A 20,942-nucleotide genomic window follows, 5' to 3' on the forward strand; every position below is an offset into this window, starting at 1 on the left:
AAGATTTATTCCTGCGATTCTTTCTGAGTTTCATAGTGTTAGCTGTTACATGTAGGTCTATAATTTTTTCAGAGTTAATATTGATATCTAATTATTTAACATCATTTGTCCAGAAGAATATTCTTTTCCAGTTAATGGTCTTGGCACCCTTGCCCCAAATTATTTGACATAATGTGAGGGTTTATTTCTGAACTCTCGATTGTGTTTTATTCTATATGTCCATACGTACGTCAGTGCCACCGTCTTGACTATTGTACCTTTTACCTTTGTAGTAAGTTTTGAATTCAGGAAGGTTGAATCTTGTAAGTTTATTCTTTTTATCCACAAGATTGCTTTGGCTATTCTGATCCCTTGTATTTCCATATGAGTTTCAGGATCAGCTTGTCGGTGTCTGCAAAGGAGGCAGCTAGGATTTTGAAAATACTTATTGAAAGTTTTAACTTCTGCATTTGATTCTATTTTGTATAGATTTCTTCAAGTATGTATGCCCAATATCCATAGTATAAAAGTCCAGACTTAAGATTTTGTAGTACTTTCTAAAACATAGACAGTATGTCTTAAGTTTACCTTCTCCATTTTACATAGCTGTTATAGTACTAATGGTAATGATAATTACAGCCAACTTTTTTGTGTACTTACTTTTTTCTAGGCTCTCTGCGTTGAACATAGTATTTTACATTATCATCACAACAATCCTGTGATATGGTCTATTGTTAGCGTCTTTTTATAGACAATAAAACTAAGGCTTAATGTAATAAGTAATATGCCTAGGGGCAGTGAAACTATTGTAGTAAGTGGAAGAGCTGGGATTTGAACCTAGGACTATTCAATTTAGTACTTGTGTTCTTAACTCACAGCCTGTAATGATCACTCATAGACCATTTAGTGTGTGCGTGTGTGTGTGCGCGCACGTGCGTATGTGTGTGCGCACATATACACACACAGTGATACATAGTCAAGTGCCTGGCAAACTCAGCTACCTGGAATAAAGCCAGTAACCAATAAGTAACAAACAAAAGTATCAGAGAACCCATGCACTAAAGTACAGTTTGTACTCACAAGTACCCTTTCAGCTTACTCATTTTGCTTTGTTTATTACTGCCTTTGATAAGAGGGTAAAATAAGTAAGAAAAGGAGATTACCAGCAGCAGGCCCACTAATAACAATAAATCCTATTAAAATAAACACAAGTTATAAAAAGTAGGGTTAAGTTTGGTTGTTTTCTTCTTTCTTTCTTTCTTTTTTTTTTTTTTAATATATCAATGTATGGTTGCCTCTCGTGCATCCCCTGCTGGGAACTGGCCTGCAACCCAGGCATGGGCCCTGACTGGGAATTGAACCAGCAACCCTTTGCTTCACAGGACCGTGCTCAATCCACTGAGCTACACCAGCCAGGGCTGGTTATGTTTTCTTGGATAATAATTTATTCATACATCATAGAAAGGAGATAGAACCAAGCAGATGTTTCTTAATATACCCAAATATAATTATATTATATTTAACAAAATTAAAGAAGCAAATTCATTTATCATGCTATGCTTTGAAAAAAAATAAGATAATTAGTAGATAAAAACATTCTGGAAGCTATAAAGTACAATAAATATGTTATTTTCTGCGTTATTCATGTTTAAATTTTTTCTCCTAAGGCACTGGATATAACTTCCTGTGGAAACTTTGCTGTAATCGGTCTCTCATCAGGAACTGTGGATGTATACAACCTGCAGTCTGGTATTCATCGAGGAAGTTTTGGTGAAGGTCAAGGTATTGCATTTTATTTCTTTTTCTATTTTAAAACATAATATAGAGAGATACAAGAGTAATAACTGTCATTGACATTTATTAAATTCTTGAGTACCGGCCATTTTGCTATAAAATTTTTGTTTTCTTCTTGCTTTAAGCGGAAGATCTTAACTTTTTCGAAACCTTTGTGCATCAGCCTGATGGACTTTGTTTTTACTGGAGCAATATAATCTCCTACAATTCAGAGTAGTTTCAAAATTTCGGGGAAGGTAAATAGTGGAACTTAGATATTTTAATAAATAAATTGCTCTTTTTTCTTTTTCTCTTACATCTTTTTTTCTTTTAACATGTGCTTTAAAGCTCATAAAGGGTCTGTTAGAGGTGTTGCAGTGGATGGATTAAACCAGTTGGCAATTACGACTGGTAGTGAAGGATTACTCAAGTTCTGGAACTTTAAAAACAAAATTTTAATACATTCTATGAGCCTCAACTCATCTCCAAATATGATGCTGCTACATAGAGACAGGTAAAGTTTTCAGGATGAGTTTTCTTGGTATTCTTGGTAAAAGTTCTTAATTTCAGTAAAGTATAAAACTTACCAAGTGGGAAAAATTGGACTCGTAATATAAAAGAACAGCGTTTTGCTTAATTTCCCCCAAAGATACGCCTGATTACAGAAAGTGAAAATGACTGAGGTTTTAGTTCAAGTTGTTGTCTGTTTGTTTACTAAAACTGATGAATTTATTTCGCTAGTGGCATTCTGGGACTCGCCTTGGATGACTTCTCCATTAGTGTTCTGGACATAGAAACTAGGAGGATTGTCAGAGAGTTTTCTGGACACCAAGGCCAAATAAATGACATGGTAAAACAAACTAGATGTCTAAACAAAATTTGTTGACTCATTTCTATTTCTGTTTAGGTTAAAAATCTTCAGATAATTAAAACAATATTATCCTTTAATAGCATTAAACCTATCATCATATGAGGATATTCAAAAGAAGAAATTTAGAGACTAATTTTCAAAAAGACTTTTAAAGAAAATGTAGAATTTAAAGAAGCCTAATGTTTCTCAGGGCATTAATGCTATTAGATTAAAATATACTTTGGAGGTTGAATGATCCATTGAAACATAAGTATATCAGTTTGACTTAGTATTAAACTAGACTGAAGGAACTTATTTCTGGTTTTCTACAGGCATGACTTGGAATGTCTGGTACCTGGTTTATTTGTTTTATTTCTAGAGTTTTTATAGCTTAACTCCAAAACAATTTAATTAATAATGTGTTTTTGCTTACTGTTATGTTCTTACTGTGGGATATATGATATTATAAGGAATACTGTAGTTTAAAAAGTGTATGTAGAGGACCATTTTAAGTTTATATTGTCATTTTTGCATTAATTGCAAATACCTTGATTTACTTGAAAAGAGAAAAAAGTGAAATTTTAGTTACTGAAGGGCACTCAACAATTACTTATTAGTTCTCACACAAAAATCAGAATTTGCAGTGTTTATCCATTTCCTTAAAAATAAGGGAAAACAAGGTCAGGAAATTATGTTGTTCTGCAGATTGGGAGAATTACCTTATCAGCAGAATTGGTTGTGACAATGTCTGTAGAAACGAGGGTGGTAGTGGGATAATTTTGATGACATAACATTTTTTAAAACATCTGTTAATGCCAACTTCCTCTTCCTGTTTCTTTTTTACACTTTACTTCCAACTTGTGTGTCTGGAGTTTCTCCTACTCAGTAATAAGTACTTCTGTTTAATTTAATCTATGAGAGTTTATAACATGGTTTTACCATCAAAGTAATTTTTCCCATCCTTTAATACCTTATACTATCCTATAAATTGACTTCTGTGTACCTTCAGTTTTGAGTTTATACAGCATTACTACAGCCTGATTAACTAGAGTTCGTTTGTCTCAGTATCATTTGCTCATATGGATAGTCATGATCCCTTTGGTGGAGTTAGAGTCCTGGATGAACACAACCTATTGCCATTATAAACCTTAATGTTTTTCCTTTTGGGCTTTCCCTATGAATCCAGCCTGACTGAAGCCTCAAAACATTTGCTCCAGGCAAGAAGAGCTATTATCTATCCATTTTTAATAATAGAAAAAATATAATTTCTTTAAGGTGGCATAAGTAGTTTATTGTTTACATTTATTTTGAAAGTCTAATTATTGTAGATTTAAATCCTATTTTGAAAGTGAAACATGTTAAAAAAGAAAAGGAAATTTTTAACTAAAGCTACAAGTAAAAGTAGGACTTCTTTATTATTGGGTTGGCCAGAAGTTCGTTTGTTTTTTCTCTTATGATGGCTGTAGTAATACGTAGCTGTTTTTAACTTCATTCAAAAGAGTTCTGTTAGCTTGTATTGTGACTGCTGTCATTATCAGCATGTATTTTTAAAAAAATCAAAGTGGGTAAATTTTTGTGTAGCCATTTTCATATTGAAGATGGAAGAAATACTCAACATTCTCAGCATGTTATGCTTAATTATTTCAAGGAAGGTAAAAACGCAGCTGGGGTGCAAAAAAAGGTTTGTGCAGTGTTTGGAGTTGTGCAGTGTTTGGAGAAGGTGCTGTGATGCATCAGACGTGTCCAAAGTGATTTGCAAAATTTTGTGCTGGAGATTTCTCACTGGACAATGATGCGCCACAATCGGGTAGACCAGCTGAAGTTGATAGCAATCAAATGGAGATATAATTGAGAATAATCAGTGTTACACCATGCAGAAGATAGCCAACATATTCGAAATAGCCAAATCAATAAAGTCATTGGTGAAAATGAAAAATATGTCTTTTACAGAAAAAAACGAAACAGACTTTTTGACCAACCCAATCATTTAATATTTTAAGATAATTTGCATTCAAAATTATTTTTGATTTATTTTTAGAAAGCTAGTCTAATATATACACTTTTCAAAAAAATGTATTTTTTGTGGCTTTCACATATATAATATAACTGAAATTAGGTAACAAAATATTTCTAATTGAATGTTCTCAGAACAGCAGTTTTATATCAAAAATGATTTATAGTCGAGCATAGTGTGCTAATTATCTATAAATATAGGAGATTCTGGAGTAGAAATTTTAAAGTAGGTGATAATGTTAAATTTTAAAACTTTTTATAATTCATGTAAAAGCCTAATCTGTATCTATATCCAAATCAGTATTATATAAGAAATGATATTGTATTTTCTTTCTTTATTTATTTTGAAGGATCACTTTTTTTTATGTTACCTTTTAGTCCCCTTATACTCCCCTTCCTCCAAGAAAGGGTATTTTCTGTTATATGAAATAAGGGCATCTAAATTTTGTTCAAACTTAATTTTTCATGTAGCCTGCATCTTTTTATTTCTTGCATTTTTCAAGCTGTTAAAAATGCAGACACAAACTTAATACAAACATAAATAAACACACGTATACATCTGTACAAATACACACAAGTTATGTATGTGTTTTCTTTTTTAATTGAAAGGCTTTCAGTCCTGATGGTCGTTGGTTAATAAGTGCTTCAATGGATTGCTCTGTTAGAACTTGGGACCTTCCTTCTGGGTGGTGAGTTTTTAAATCCCTAACCTCTACCAGAAGATTTCTCAATCATTGCCTTTTTTTACTTGTAGTTAATGGATCATGTGCTTTTAAAAATATGAATATATTTGGGAATTTTTTTAACTTGGTATTTTATTTTTAGAATGTTTTTGACCTCTTAAACAGCAAAGATTAGTGCTATAAAAATAATAGTGAGGAAAATTCAGTTTCTCTTTGGTTTTCTGTTTCTGCAAAATTGAGATATTGCCCTGGCCAGGTGGCTCAGTTGGTTGGAGCATCATCCTGTACAGCAAAAGGTTGCGGGTTCCATTCTGGTCAGGGCACGTACCTAGGCTGTGGGTTCAGGGTCTGATCAGGGCAGGTACAGGAGGCAACCAAGAGATAGTTCTCTCTCACATTACTCTCTCTCTCTCTTTCTCTCTCTCTTTCTGTCCTCTCTGTCTGAAATCAGTAAACATAGAGGGTGAGGATTTAAAAAACACCAAAAAAATTGAGATGTAGAAGTCAGTTGCATAAACCTTACAAAAGTTCATTTAGCCATTTTGATATTTCAAAGTACAGCTCAGACTTTATGACCCATATTTTGGTGTTGTGTTTTTCATTTGTTTGTTTTTTTTTCATATTGAATTTAGCTAAAAGGTCAGAAACCTTAACTTACTTTTATGTATGTTATATATTCTCTGTCTCTAACATAATTCTTGAAGGAAGACATTTTACATACCTTCAAATGATGAAAAATGTGTGTCTTAAAGATTTGGGGGAAACCCAGGAATGTTCAGAAATCTGTTTCATAGACTGAAACTTGCTACTAAAACAGCTCTTGAAGAAAAACATTATCTAGTTTTGTTAAATAATTTGAACAATGGAGACAGGAAGAGGGAGAGGAAGATGGAGATAGATAATGTGTTTGTGCTTTGTTAAAAATTTTACAGGAATAGATGCAATTTAAAATCTTAATATTAATTAACATATATTTGCTTAGGAAGGAGTGATGGGAATAGCAAAGTATCTGATTTAACAGGAATTATACCATAAGGAAAGATATTGGTAAGAAAATTGAGAAGGAAGATGGTACTTTTCAATCTTCTGAAATATTTCTTTTTTTTTTTTTGGTTTTTTTTTATTTATTTTTTTTTATTTTATTTTTTTTTTATTTTATTTAGTTATTTTTCAAGTACAGTTTTTTGTCTATTTTTCCCATCCCAGCCTCCCCTGCCCCTTGCTCCCCACCTCCCTCCCATTTCCTCCCCCCCCCCCTTAGTTCTCGTCCCTGTGTCCTTCCTATTTGTTCCTCCAAATCCCTCCCCCCTTTTTCCCCTTGACTTCCCTTCCTTCTCCCCTCTGGTCACTATCCCCTTGTTCTCTATTTCAGTGTCTTTGTTTTTTGGGGTTTTTTTTTTCTGCTTACTTGTTTGTTTTGTTGTTTAGCTTCCTGTTAAAGGTGAGATCATATGGTATTTGTCTTTCAGCACCTGGCCTATTTCACTCAGCATAATGCTTTCCAGTTCCATCCATGTTGTTGCAAAGGGTAGTAGCTCCTTCTTTCTCTCTGCAGCATAGAATTCCATTGTGTAAATGTACCACAATTTTTGGATCCATTCATTTACTGATGGGCACCTAGGTTGCTTCCAACTCTTGGCTATTGTAAATTGTGCTGCTATGAACATTGTGGTGCATAGGTTCTTTGATATTGATGTTTTAGGATTCTTAGGATATAATCCTAGCAGTGGAATTGCTGGGTCAAAAGGCAGGTCGATTTTTATTTTTCTGAGAAAAATCCATACTGTTTTCCATAATGGTTGTACCAGTCTGCACTCCCACCAACAGTGAACTAAGGACCCCGTTTCCCCACAACCCCTCCAACATTTGTTGTTTGTTGCTTTGTTTATGATAGCCATCCTGACTGGTGTAAAGTGGTATCTCATTGTGGTTTTAATTTGCATCTCTCTGATAGCTAATGATATTGAGCATCTCTTCATGTGTCTCTGAAAGTTCTGTATGTCCTCCTTGGAGAAGTGTTTGTTCAAAATTAAAGTCTGTCCAATTCTAGTCTTTTTTCTCAGGAATTGGATAAGCTCATACCTGAAAGCAATTTGACCTTTAGAAAGGAAAAACCCTCATGTACTCATTTCCCTTCAAGTTTGATATAGGAATGAGGCACAGCCATTCATCCGGCATAGACACCAGATTTGTAATCTGTGTAACAAGAGTCTTGCTATGCTAATTAATTAGTCCAGCTCTAACAACTAGGGACCTTTGTCCACAGCTGTGTTTCTTTGTCACTTAAAATTGAGTAATTTAGTGAAAGGTGTCCTTCAACTTCAGAAAGTTCACCTAAAGTTGGTACTTCCTTAATTTGGTTTAAAAAACCCTTTTTAAAGGGGCATCATTAGGAATATTGGTAGTCTGTTGCTTCATGGACTTTTACTATTTTTCTAAAAATGAATGTTTAAAATTTGAATTGCTTTAATTACACTAGGAAGTTGTACAAGTAATAGAGTTGACATATGCCTTTTTTCATTTTCCTTTTTAGTAGTTATAGTTCACCTTGAATGGGGGAGATAGGTTAATGTTCAGTAGTACTAAATTGGCAAAATATTTTTTAGAAGTGGCAAATTTATCTTTGGAATGGAAAATTGGGATCTGAAAACACTTAAATCAATCTCTCACTCAGCATTAGTCTTTTTGCTAAATTTTTATATCAGTAAATAATTGAGCAAATATAAATTTGACAGGTTTTCAAATAACTTATTTTTAGGTGAGCACTGAGGCAGTGTTAAGTGAATGCAGAGGCATGAAGCTGGGAGGAACCCATGAGCGAGAAATGAATCCCACAGGGATTGATTGGTAAAAGAAATGTAGTGTCTCCACTGATTGAACAAAAGTATGTATTGTTAATAAAGACAAAAATAAGTACTCCTTTGGTTAAGATTGGAAGTGGACTGAATTGAGAAATCTTGAAAAGCAATATCACACAACTGCTGCTGTCTAATTGCAGCTAAGCTGACAGTTACCATGAGCTGCTGGGCACTTTGTAGGCTTTTATTTTTCATCTTCCCTCATATCCTAATGGGTGTAGGTACTAGTACTATTACTAGTCCCTTTTCACAAATGAGAAAATGGAGGCCCAGAGAGAAGTTAAGTGATTTGCCCAAGGTGGCACAATTTGTGAATGACATTTTGCTGCAGTAAGCATTGGAGGAAAAAAACAGATTTCCCAACAGTTATGATATCTGCCTTCCTCAGGTTGTGTCATATGTTATAAGGATGATTTTCTCTATGTGGAAGATAATAGGGAAGTGAGTGATGAGTATTTCATATACACCCATATGTACCTGTTGGGGTTTTTATTCCCATTTTAAACCATAATTAGGATGAAAGTCTTTGAGATTCCTAGTTCTTCCCTCAGTAAGCAGCTTTGTCATTTACATAACATGTTAAATATTTAAAGAATGAATGTATTCATTTCGTAACTTGAAAAGTAAAACTGTTGGTGAGCAAACCTTTGGGTGTGGTAACATACAGGTATATCTATCTGGTACTGTGCCTATCTAAAACAAATTGCATAGCTACTGAACTGGTTGGTTCCTGTAAAGTCGTTTTAAAATACAGAAAATGCTCTTGTGTTTGTAGGATTATCAGAGAAGCAGAGTTGAAATTTTTTATCCCAGAAATTATGTCATTTTATACTCTGCCTTCTTCTATTTCTTTGTTTTCCATCTATCAGAAGTTCAGATCGAACTCCTTTGTGGGTCACAGAATATAAAATAGCTTTAATAGAATTTCGCGTTTTGTTCTGCCTTGTTTTCTGAGGAGCATTATTTGAGAATAATAGGAATTATTTTGCATTTCTTGCCAAAGCAAACATTATTTTGCATTTCTCACCAAAGCAAAACCATCCCTTTGTTCTATTCATTAAAGGTTTATGTGGAAGGGATTCTATCATTTTGGAGATTGAGCATCTTGACATCTGTTCAGAATGTAACCAGAAATGACTTAGTGTGCAGGACTCTGCTTGAAAGTCTGATTTCTTACAATGGCAGTTGGAATTGGCAGGAGACTATATGGTAGTTAGGTCTGGGCTTAAGCCTGCACACTTAACACTTTATAAACTACTGTGGCAGTGTAAAATGTGCTGTGTAGATGGAAACCACCTTCCTCAATTTGACGCTTTTACATAACGAAAGGTCAGTTTAAGCACACACAATAGCTGTGGAATCAAGTTGCACAATGAATTGGACAAAACAATAGTACAACATAAAATAAATTAGCTCAAGTAGATTCTCTTTTTAACAGATAGATTCTAAATGTGTTAGGAAGTTTCACTCACATACTTACATTTTTAGTGAATAAATACTGATCAAGACAAGAAAGGGTTAGATCTGAAATTACTGTTTTTAGGCTTAATAATCATCTATATAGATTGAGATAATGTGTCTGCTCTGCATTGCTTGGGTTAAATGAATTAACATAAAAAAGTTAACAGTCACTGGTGTAAGGGTTTACCAGTGTTTCCTTTTCCCCAATTCTCTTGATTCCCAAAGAAGCCATTCTTGTGAGCTTCCAAAATAGGGTTGAACACAAATCAGATTTTATTACTCACCTTATTCCCCCATTCCTGAGAATTAAATAGTGGTCATTGTCCTGAACACACATCCAGATATGTTTCTAGTGCTCCTAAACTTAGTGTTGTCTTTCTGTCTTGTATTCATTAGTTAGGGCTTACATTATAATCACATTGTGAATAAATCGAAAGAGATTTTATCATAGACAAGTCACTTAATGTCTCTACTGGAGAGTCTTCATTTACATTTGAACTGCTCAGGAATCACCAGTGAGTAAATGTGCTGTTGAGCTGCCTAGTTACTTCTAGTTCCAGCAGTGTTTCTGCTGAGTCTATAGTGACTCCAGTGCAGAGTGCTTGGGTGACAGTTTTGGCTTAACTTTTCTACCTTGAGCAGGCTTTTAAATGTTACTGGGCCTCATTTTTCTGATCTATATAGTGAAGACAGATCTGCCTCATGGGGTTGTGAAGATTAAATTAGTAGACTCAAGGGCTTAGGATACTTTCTAGCATGGAATACAAAAAAACTCTGCTAACTGCTGTTACTGTTTTTCTTGAAATGCTTGAACTTAAGTCATTTTGTTGTGCCTGCCCATGGATAATGGACTGGTTTCAGAGAGTAAAGTAGTCTTTAAAACAGTCGTGATCAAAGCCCATATACTTCTATTAAAGTATACAAAGTATTCACACCCTTAAGCCAACCTAAGAAGCTTCCTTTACAGATCATTCTTTGCTCATTAAATTCACTCCTATCACTTCCTGCTGTCACCATTCTAGTTCAGATCTTTATAGCCTGTTAGATGACTATTACCATAATTTCCCTGTTCTTCCTGTTCACATATACTCTACAGCCTGATGGCAAATTTTTTAAAAATATGTTTTATTGATTATGCTATTACAGTTGTCCCATTTTGCCCCCTTCACTCCCCTTCACCCTGCACACCCTCTCCCACCCACATCCCCCCCCTTTAGTTCTTGTCCATGGGTCATACATATAAGTTCTTTGGCTTCTGCATTTCCTATACTATTCTTACCTTCACCTATCTATTTTCTACCTACCATCTATGCTACTTATTCTTTGTACCTTTTCCCCCTCTCTGCTCTTCCCACTCCCCTGTTGATAACCTTCCATGTGTTCTCCATTTCTGTGGTTCTGTTTTTTTTTTAAGATTTTATTTATTTTTAGAGAGGGGAAGGAAGGGAGAAGGAGAGATAGAGACATCAATGTGTATCGTGTAGTTGCCTCTTGCGTGCCCCCACTACTAGGGACCCACCTACAGCCCAGGCATGTGCCCTAGACTGGGAATCAAAACAGCAACCCCTTTTCATTCACAGGCCAGCACAATCCACTGAGCCACACCAGCCAGGGGGCAATTTTTTTGGTTTTTTTGTTTTGTCTGTTTTTGGTTTTTTATGAAAGTGAATATTACACTACTCTCTGCTCAAAAGCCTTTTGTGACTTTTCATTGATCAAAAATAAAAATCAATTTAACTGTTTAGCTGTGTGAAGCCGTAAGCTTATGTACTAAACTGCACGCCTCACTAGACCCAGTTTGTTTTCCTTTGCCTTGACCTTCACACTTCCCACAGCCATGATATGCTTTCTCTACCATCACCATCCATTGAAATCCATTTGGAAGGCTTATCTCCAGTGTTCTGTTCTCTCAGAAGGCTACACTGAGTCTCCTACCTGGGTGTAGTTGCTCTCCATTTTTCTCCAACCTTTCAACCCCTCCAACTTTTAAAAGCTGTGAAACTAGTTGTTATATGTTGCTTTATGGTTATGCTTCATAGACTGAATTCTTTTATATTAATCATGTGTAGCATGGTTACCTATATGAAAAACAGAATTGCTCAAGTTTCATTAATATTCTCTTACTATTTGAAGCCATTTTATTTTAGTTTCTCTTTTTGCTTAAGTCTTATATTATTTTCACAGGGATAACAAAAATGCAAGAGAAATACTGAAAATTAGAAATATTAAATGTGTGACATCTTCAGAATTGTACTCAAGTCAGTCTACTAAAATGATATTCCAGAAAAAGCGTGTTTTCTCCTGTATTCTCCCTGCCAAAACTTTCTATGTTTAATTGGTCAATTTGATATTCTGGGTCATTCTCACTAAGAGATTATTTTCACTTAGTAACTTTGTTGACAGAGTTCTTTGTTATTAATGACTTTCTGGTGTTGGTGATTTTTAAAAAACAAAACCAAAAATTTTCTGCATCTCTTATCTCATAATCTTTTAACAAAAATTTATTTTGTGAATTAAATGCTGTTGTAGAGTTTAAATACTTTAACATCTTGATCATTTTGTAGCCTTATAGACAGCTTTTTGTTGGACTCAGCTCCTCTCAATGTTACTATGTCCCCTACTGGAGACTTTCTGGCCACCTCCCATGTGGACCACCTTGGAATTTATCTGTGGTAAGTTCCTTCATACAGTTTTGTTCAGGGTAAAGAGGAGTTCTGGAAGGTACTGTCAAACATACATGGTTGAGATACCTTTATTCAAGTACATATTCTAAACCACATAATTGATTTTTATATGTTATCATATTTAGCTTTTGTTTGCAGAAAGAGTAAATGAATTTTGAAATGTTAGAAAAAGAGAGTCCCCAGACAGGTCCTAGCCCTCCTGCTGCTAGCACCCATTTTAGAATGACTAAAATCATTCTGGAATCTGCTCTTCATAAATCACATAAAGATACTTACATGGTAACTTCCAACTCCATTGTAATGAAATGTAAAACTTCAAGATAAATAGCCCCTCATCTGGGCCTAGAAAAGTTTTTTGGCTATATCCTGAGTACAGATGTCTAATTCTTTTAACTGTTGTTATTGAGAAAGAGAAAAAAATATTTCTCTTTCTAATTATAAAATTTTATAATTAAATTATTAGGATACTAAAGTAAATTCAGTATACAATAGAAATAAACTCTGGCCACCTTAATAAACAAAATGGAGTATTTTCTGGAATCTGTGAGGCTTGAATAATCAAGACAAGAGAAGAATAGTAGCAGCAAGAGCCTATAGTACCACTACTAATATAACTTAGAACCTGGTATTCCCAATTTTTATTTTCTATCCAGAATAATAATGTATGGGAAACAGAATCTGATTGACTCACTTTGAGATAGGAAGCTACATCTTGATTAGTCATTGAGGGTCATGGTGCAGGGTCAAAGTAGCAGAAACACGGCTGCGTAGAGGACTCCTCTAGGGAAGGGGAAGTCTGTGATTGTTTATCACCTCAAGGCTCCAGTTATCTTATTCTCTCTCTGACTTAACTCAGAGTCTATCCTTCCTTTAGTTGGTTGTTATTTCCATAAGTGAAGGTTAACAACTGTCAAGGTGATATAAATATATGGAGGTTATGTTACTTTGTGAAAGTATTATCCAGTACTGACCTCTCAGATGAATACTTTTTAGTACCACATTAATAATGTTTATGTGATGACATCTAATCAGGCATTTTCAAATTAATGCTATGTATTTTTGAGATTTTTTTAAACATGTAAGCAATTGGAATCTATAGCCACATTCAAGATTATAGAAGTAATGGAAGGTTTGTTTTGTTTTGTTTTTTTACCAGTAATTGATGATTTTCCAAAATATATTCATAAGTTTTAAAAGTACATCTTATGTTTTTATTTCTCAGGTCCAATGTTTCCCTGTATTCCATTGTTTCATTAAGGCCACTTCCCGCAGATTATGTTCCTTCAGTAGTGATGCTTCCTGGTACTTGTCAAAGCCAAGGTAATCATGAAATAGTAAAATGATTTTTGAAGTGTAATACCATAAACCTAACAGGGAGGTATTGCTACTGAAGGCAGAGTTTAATGCATTCAACCAAAGTATTTTTTAACTGAAGTGAAATATTTTGAATGACTTCATATTTTTTAAAAAATATGATTGATATGGCATTGGTAAGATATCTAATAGTATACCAGCAGAGAAGTGTGTTGGGTCTAGTGATGGGAGTTGTAGTCAGTATGAGAAGATGAGGAAATGAAGTAAATAGAAAGAGTTTACAGTTCTACATTGAGTAAATGTGTAATGAAATACTAGTAGATTTAGAATGAGTTAAATTGCTTTTACATGATAAAAATATCATTGTGCTATTTTTTTAACCTGAAAATTTCTTTTTTAAGATGTAGAATTATCAGAAGAAACCATAGAACAAAGCGATGAAATGATAGAATATGATTCCCCAGAACAGTTGAATGAGCAGTTGGTAACTCTGTCACTCCTTCCTGAATCACGGTGGAAAAATCTTCTTAATCTTGATGTTATTAAGGTAATACTATAGTACACTTAATATTTGTCCCTAAAGACACATTCCAGAAGCATGTTCTTTAGTAGAGATAGCTTCTCCTACTGTGAGAGCTTTAGGGGAAGCAGTTAATACTTAAGGTAATAAAGAGAATGCCATTTAGTTGACTTTTGTTTAATCCAGTGTGATGTTAAGTTCTGTTTGTATATATGTATTAACTTGGAGAGCACTCAGCAGTCCTTTGAACATAGCAAGAGTATAGCCTGCAACTACAGATCTGTTAGAAATTTACTATAATAATTCCAGCCTATAAAGTTCCTTAACTTCTAAAACAAAAAAATTATATATTGCCACTGTAATGTATAATACCTATTGCTAGTCATTTGGAGACGAAAAGACTTTCACTGGTCTTTTGAAAATTAAGCTTCAGTTACCCTTTATCATTTCATACTCTGCTCTGTCAGCTATAGGAAAATGTTTAGAGCTTGCTGATGTAAACATGTAAATTAATAAGAACTAGGTATTATGTATCTGTGACAACGGCACAGAAAAAAACCTAGCCCCTTTGTACTTGAAGAAATTACAATTTCACATGAAAAATGGACAATATGGCATAAATTAGTGTTTTCAAAGTGAGTATCATGGCCCCTCATTTGTGAGTAGCAAAAGCAATTGAAAGGATTAAACTAGAGTAGAAAATTTCAGAGGTTATCCTCTTACGATGCTCCGTGTTGCTTTATGAAGCACATACACATTCCGTAGGAGGTGTGTGTGTGGGAAGTCACACTGTGGGCTGCCACGGAAAAGGGTAAGGAGTGCTGACAGATGCTGTGACAAAGTGGTAAGTATTTTTATGAGTAATAATTCAGTGCCCCAAAATATATGAGTGTCTTGAGTAAGGAAAGAGACATTTTCATGTGTTAATTTCCTCACAGAAGTTAAACATGTTGTTTTTTCATGCTCACTTTTTGAGAGATTGGGCATCAGCATAAAGGTATGTTGTGTTGGAGCACAGTTGTAAAATGTCTCCATCACGTTGTTGATTTAATCTGTTAGCTCAAGGGAGTATTCAGTGAAATGTCTTTAAAAGCAATGCATGAAAAAGTAAAAGTAGATGAGTGTGAAGGGAACAATCAGAATAATGCCCAATTAATTGAGCTAACTTTTTGGACTACTCCTGTTCTTTGCTAAGATATAGTTTGTTCTGCATAAAAAACTGAGTGAATAATTTTATAAGATAAATGCTTACATCTCTAATATTTTTATTTCCTATTGAATAAAAAAAGTTTTTATATTTGTTCTGTGGGAAATTTTTCTACTTTTATTTTCCTTAGGAAATTGGTAATTTCCATAGCACTGTGGAATGCCTCCAAAGTCTATTTTTATTTTTATTTCTATTTACAACTCAGGTATTGTCTCCCTTCTAACTCCAGAACAGTGAGTTTGAAGGGTAACTGGGACTTTTATTAGTCTCCGTTGTCCAAAGAAGGGCTGTGTTTAACCTATCATTTAGCAGTACCTGTTTTCAGGTAGTAACTTTTATCCTGTTCCTCCACAAGGCCACCAGTATCCCTGGCTTTCTTTCAGAAAGAAATCTCTAGGGTTACAAAGCTACTAGGAATGGAATGGAATGGAAAGGGATGGAAGAGGAATATTGTAAGGTGAAATTGTGAGACTCCTTTATCAGGCAGTTTACCATAGAAAGGCTCTTTATCAAGTTCTCCTGAGATAGTGATGTATAGTAACACCATCATTAAGACTAAATCATGTCTATAATTTTAAATTTTACTGATTAAATTTTTACTAACATCATTTTATAAACAAGCAGTAATGTTCTCTGGTTCTTATGAATACAAAGTACTAAGGAAAATTTTTCAACAAACTAGAAGAATTAGGGATATGTTTCACAAAAAAAAAGTCATCTAATTACTTCTAATGGTAGAGTTTACTGCTGGCTCCAAATTTTAATTTGAGAAATTGTTGAGTATTTATATCAATTTTGCTTTCTAGACCATTTTATTAAAAAAGTTGTATTTTAATATTAAAGAAGTTCAAAAATGCTTGATTATTATTTCTTCACCTAAATATTCATATAAATATTCATGTTTCAGGAAAATGAGTTGTTTTTCTTAGGGCTTCTCCCGAACCCTGTTGTTTTTCTTCTGCCTTGTCAGCAAGGGTCCTGGAGGTTTGCCTGGGGAAGCCCACTTTAAAGATATCTCTGATGTTGATTGATGGATTTTATTTTGGCATTTTAATTTGGAAAATTTTCATTTTTCCGTTACCTTTTGGACTTTATTTTTAAATAAATCGATTGCAAATTAAATATTAGAAACTGTTGGCTAGATAATTACTTGCTAGTTTTTCCTTTTTCTCATTTTCTCTTAATCAGAAAAAGAATAAACCAAAGGAACCTCCCAAAGTGCCCAAAACAGCACCATTTTTTATACCAACAGTTCCTGGCCTTGTGCCCCGTTATGCTGCACCTGAACAAAACAGTGATCCCCAACAGGTAAGACGCAACTTGGGGCCCTCTAACTATATGGGGGAGGGTTTTATTATGCATTGATGGTTCTTTACCAAGACACAGTTTTACACATATGGACTACACTAATGATAGCTATTAATTATATTAGACATTTTTTTTGGCTACTCTTTTGTTCTTTGAATAACGTGTATTTATTTTTGTTCAAGTCTAAAGTGGTAAATCTTGGAATTTTGGCTCAAAAATCAGATTTCTGCTTGAAACTTGAAGAAGGACTGGTAAATAATAAATGTAAGTTAAATTATAAAATATTTTACCAAGTATGTTCAGCTTATTTTACTTTATATGAAGAGAAATTTAATGAAATACCAGCATATTTCTTAGTAGCTGAAAGAAGATGATAAAAACTAAAAAGGTTGAAACTTTGGTTTTATTCTGAAGAAATTTAGTCTTTTATATTCATTTTTGCTATATTAAATCAGTGACACTAAATTCAGATGATAATTGATATTAGAATAATCTTTTGAAAATATTTTATACTTTATGGAAAATTAGATTTTGCTTTTTTCAAATTTTTGTTTTTATTTACAAAAACAGTTTGCAGTACATTTGGGAATATAGCAGAGACTTGTTGTTTTCAGTGATTTCAGGTATTCCCAAATTATCTCATTAAAATATAATTTTAAATTTATTGAGTTTGTTAATAATAGATTTAAATTTTGAAAGCTATAGTCTGTAGCAGCTAATAATGATAAGAGCTGTAAGCAATTAACAAAATCACAGTTACTCTCTTGTTTGATTTATTCTTTTGTTTTCTGATGCAAATGTTTTTGTTTTTGTACCAAAAATTCCTCGAGTACACATTGGCAAAGTCAGAAAATGGCACCGTTGGACCATTGTAGACGACTAAAGAATTATGGGATCATAAAAGGAGTAACTTGTTTTATTTATGGGAAGCAGGGGCGCCAAAGAAGGAAGAAAGCACTAGTGTTTAGTATAACTGAAGGACAGAAATTTACTGCACTTTTGTCATTGGTAGTGTTCCTTTTTAAAAAGCTAAAAGCGTACTTATTGCCATTGTAACATCAGATGCCTCACAATAAAATAGTTGTAAATGCATAGAATACCTATTTATAGGATGCATATGAAATGAGTGTTTTACCCCTGGAAAAGAAGTAGATTTGGGATGGGTAAGAATAAAGTTAAATAATTTCCCCCACCTCATTCTATTTCCATTTGTAACTATTATTGATAATTTGTTATATTTTATAACAAATAATTTGCTATGTTTTATAGTCTTCTTATGTTTAGATTTGTTCTGATTTATTTGTGAACATCTTAAAAGTATATGTTGTAAGGCATTAATTAGATTTCCTTTAATAGCCTTAACAGCAGGAAAAACCTTAAATTACTGAAAATGTAAAAAAAGAGTAGTGCTTTTAGTACTTATTGATTGTATTACTCTTATCATTTGCCCAGTTTTATTTAATTTAGGGGTTATTTCACTTAATAGGAAAATATTAACCCACAGAAAGAATTTCCTGTACAATTTATATGTGTTGCTTGGGATATGAAATGAAAACTGTAGTTTCCTAACTGAACTGATTATAGGTAATAACTGGATTATTTTTAAAACTTAATACAGATGAAGCTGCTCTTAACCTTCTGAAAGAACTAGGCCCATCAGGAATTGAAACGGAGCTGCGCAGCTTGTCTCCCGAGTGTGGCGGGTCTGTGGAAGTTATGCAGAGTTTCCTAAAAATGATCGGAACGATGTTAGACACAAAGCGTGATTTTGAGTTAGCCCAGGCATACCTAGCATTGTTTCTGAAGGTGAGTCCAATATAAGACAGTACTTTAGCGTTTTCCTTCCTCCAGAGTAATGTCTGACAGCACTTTCTGCAAGATGGAAATATGCTCTGTCTGTACTGTCCAACATAGCAACCATTTGTCTCATGTGGCTACTGCAACTCAGAGACTGAGTTTTTTATTTTATAGAAATTTAATTAAATTTAAACAGTCAGCTGTGCCTGGTGGCTACCTCATTGGACAGCTAGACTGCAGGGGGTTTTTTTTGTTTTTTTTTACTCAGCACAAATTTGCTCCAACTCAGACTTTCTGTCATCTGTGTGATTCAATATACTAAGTTACTAGCTTTTAAGTAGGTACACTGTGGCTGCTTTTCTGTGATCATAAACAGAAAGTTAGGTTTTATACTTCTTTTTTTCCCTCCTACTGCTGAAGTTAAAATATTTACTTTTGTCTTTGTTGAAGGATTTCAAGTAATTTGGAAATAACAGAATTGCTTTTATGACTAATATAGTGGAGAACTCATGCATCTTTCAGAGTACAGTGTATTTAAGAAGGTGCATGATGCTAATTTTCAGTGATAGCAGATATGATTCTTTATCTGTCATTAATATATAAAATCTTTTCACTTGATTTGTTTTTTTATCCTCATCCAAGCACTTGCTTATTAATTTTAGAGAAGGGGGAAGGAAGGGAGAGAGGGAGAGAGATACGGATGTGAGAGAGGAACATTGATCCATTGCCTCTTGTATGTTCTCCAGCCAGTGAATGAACCCACAGCCTAGGCATGTGCCCTGACCTAGAATCAAACCCATGACCCTTTACAGGTTTACAGGACACTACTGCGACCACCAACTAGGGCTGATTATTTAAAATTATTTAAAAAGTAGATATTTAGATGGTAGCATATGGATGAAAAAAATAGAAATGCCATTAATTGTTTCTACATTCTTCCAAATTTACCAAGTTTAGTTTCTGAATATAAATTTACTTAAATCTTTAGAAAAAGCAAAGATTACCAATGGGTTACAACGAAAAGAGAAACTTAAGCACAGAGATTGGGACTTGGTATTAGATCCGTGTCCTTGTTCCTGGATCTGTTTCAGGACTTTCCCTGAGTGGGGGGAAGGGCTGACCACTTTGCTCGGGGGTGACAGCACCTTAAAGGGATTCGTAATGAGAAAAGTTTGATGGAGGAGAGGAAAATGGGAGGTGGTAATAAACCACATTTAAGAAAAAAATATTCATAATGACATCTTCTGATGTTTCTCAGTAAAAAGGTTGAATCTAGAATAAACAAAGTTTTAATTGTCTTAAATATCTATCTTTTTTTTTCAGCTGCACCTTAAAATCCTTCCTTCAGAGCCAAAACTTGTAGAAGAAATGACAAAGTTGTCATCACAGGTGGAAGAAAACTGGATTCATTTACAATCACTCTTCAATCAAAGCATGTGTGTTTTAAATTATATAAAAAGTGCTTTGTTATCAATTTAAGTGACTTTTATAAATCAAGGACTTTTATATTAAATGGATTCACTTTAACTCATACTTTGTTTTTCAAGTTTCATTGTGAAAGAAAATAATTGCTAGCAGTACTAACTAGTCTGTCCTTTTCCACTTAAAAGAAAACTATTTTCTTAAATAAAATTATACCAGCCTTTCATTTTAAAGACTTAAAGAATCTACTGACATGATTTATTTTCTGAGTCTCTTCACATCAGTTATTTATGTATGACTTTTTTTGAATTGTTACCACAAGCTCATGTTTTTTGAGCATTTGTTGCATATAAGAGATGCCGAATGTTTTGTGTAAAATACTGCTTGTGTTGAAGATAAAACAAATATATAATACAGTTAAAGAAGCACCTTTGTGATATAAAGTGAAAAGGTGTTTTCTTTCTTGGTAGCCTTTGCTGAACACATGGATTACAGACCCTTGGACCTGGGAGGTGTATCGGACATCAGTGCAGCCCTCTTGTAATGCAGAAAAGGAAGCTGTTCTAGTCAGCCTCAGATTTTCTAACACTGCCCTAGTCCTCTCTCCATTGTAGCCTTTTTTTAACATTTATTTTTATTGTATTTTTCCATTGCCATTCATCCCCCTTCCTGCAGTCACCACACACGGTCGTCCGTGTCCATGAGTCCTTTTTCCCTTTTGCTTCATCCTTCCACCTCCTCACACACTTCTACCCCCAGAGCTGTCAGCCTGCTCTGTCTCTGGAAAAAGGGGCACCCTTTTGCACTCTTGGCGGGAATGTAAATTGCTGCAGCCACTGTGGAAGGCAGTATGGAAATACCTCAAAAAGTTAAAAATGGAACTGCCTTATGACTCAGCAATTCCACTTCTGGGAATGTATCCAGAGACCCAAAAAACTAATTCAAAAGAACATAAACACTCCTATGTTCATTGCAGCATTATTTACAATCACCAAGATATGGAAGCAGCCCAAATGTCTGTCAGTAGATGAGTGGATGAAACAACTATGGGACATTTACACAATGGAATACTG

The 20,942-nt window shown here is 34.2% G+C and overlaps 1 protein-coding gene across 2 annotated transcripts in view; it reads left to right on the plus strand.

Annotated features, from left to right (window-relative positions):
* The window catches only part of WDR36 (WD repeat domain 36), a 38,677-nt gene extending 18,697 nt beyond the window's left edge, over positions 1-19,980 (plus strand). For both annotated transcript variants that reach the window (XM_037167060.2, XM_037167061.2), the window contains 11 exons: positions 1,647-1,761; positions 2,101-2,266; positions 2,494-2,602; positions 5,225-5,304; positions 12,182-12,289; positions 13,524-13,621; positions 14,017-14,162; positions 16,531-16,650; positions 16,833-16,914; positions 18,269-18,456; positions 19,771-19,980. In XM_037167060.2, the coding sequence (XP_037022955.2) occupies positions 1,647-1,761; positions 2,101-2,266; positions 2,494-2,602; positions 5,225-5,304; positions 12,182-12,289; positions 13,524-13,621; positions 14,017-14,162; positions 16,531-16,650; positions 16,833-16,914; positions 18,269-18,456; positions 19,771-19,926 (1,368 nt within the window). In that variant the 3' untranslated portion in view covers positions 19,927-19,980. The remainder of the gene's footprint in view (positions 1-1,646; positions 1,762-2,100; positions 2,267-2,493; positions 2,603-5,224; positions 5,305-12,181; positions 12,290-13,523; positions 13,622-14,016; positions 14,163-16,530; positions 16,651-16,832; positions 16,915-18,268; positions 18,457-19,770) is intronic.
* Positions 19,981-20,942: the final 962 nt, after the last annotated feature.

Source organism: Artibeus jamaicensis, unplaced genomic scaffold (assembly GCF_021234435.1).
Source record: "Artibeus jamaicensis isolate MK-2021 breed Jamaican fruit bat unplaced genomic scaffold, CSHL_Jam_final contig_402, whole genome shotgun sequence".
NCBI classification, from domain to species: domain Eukaryota; kingdom Metazoa; phylum Chordata; class Mammalia; order Chiroptera; family Phyllostomidae; genus Artibeus; species Artibeus jamaicensis.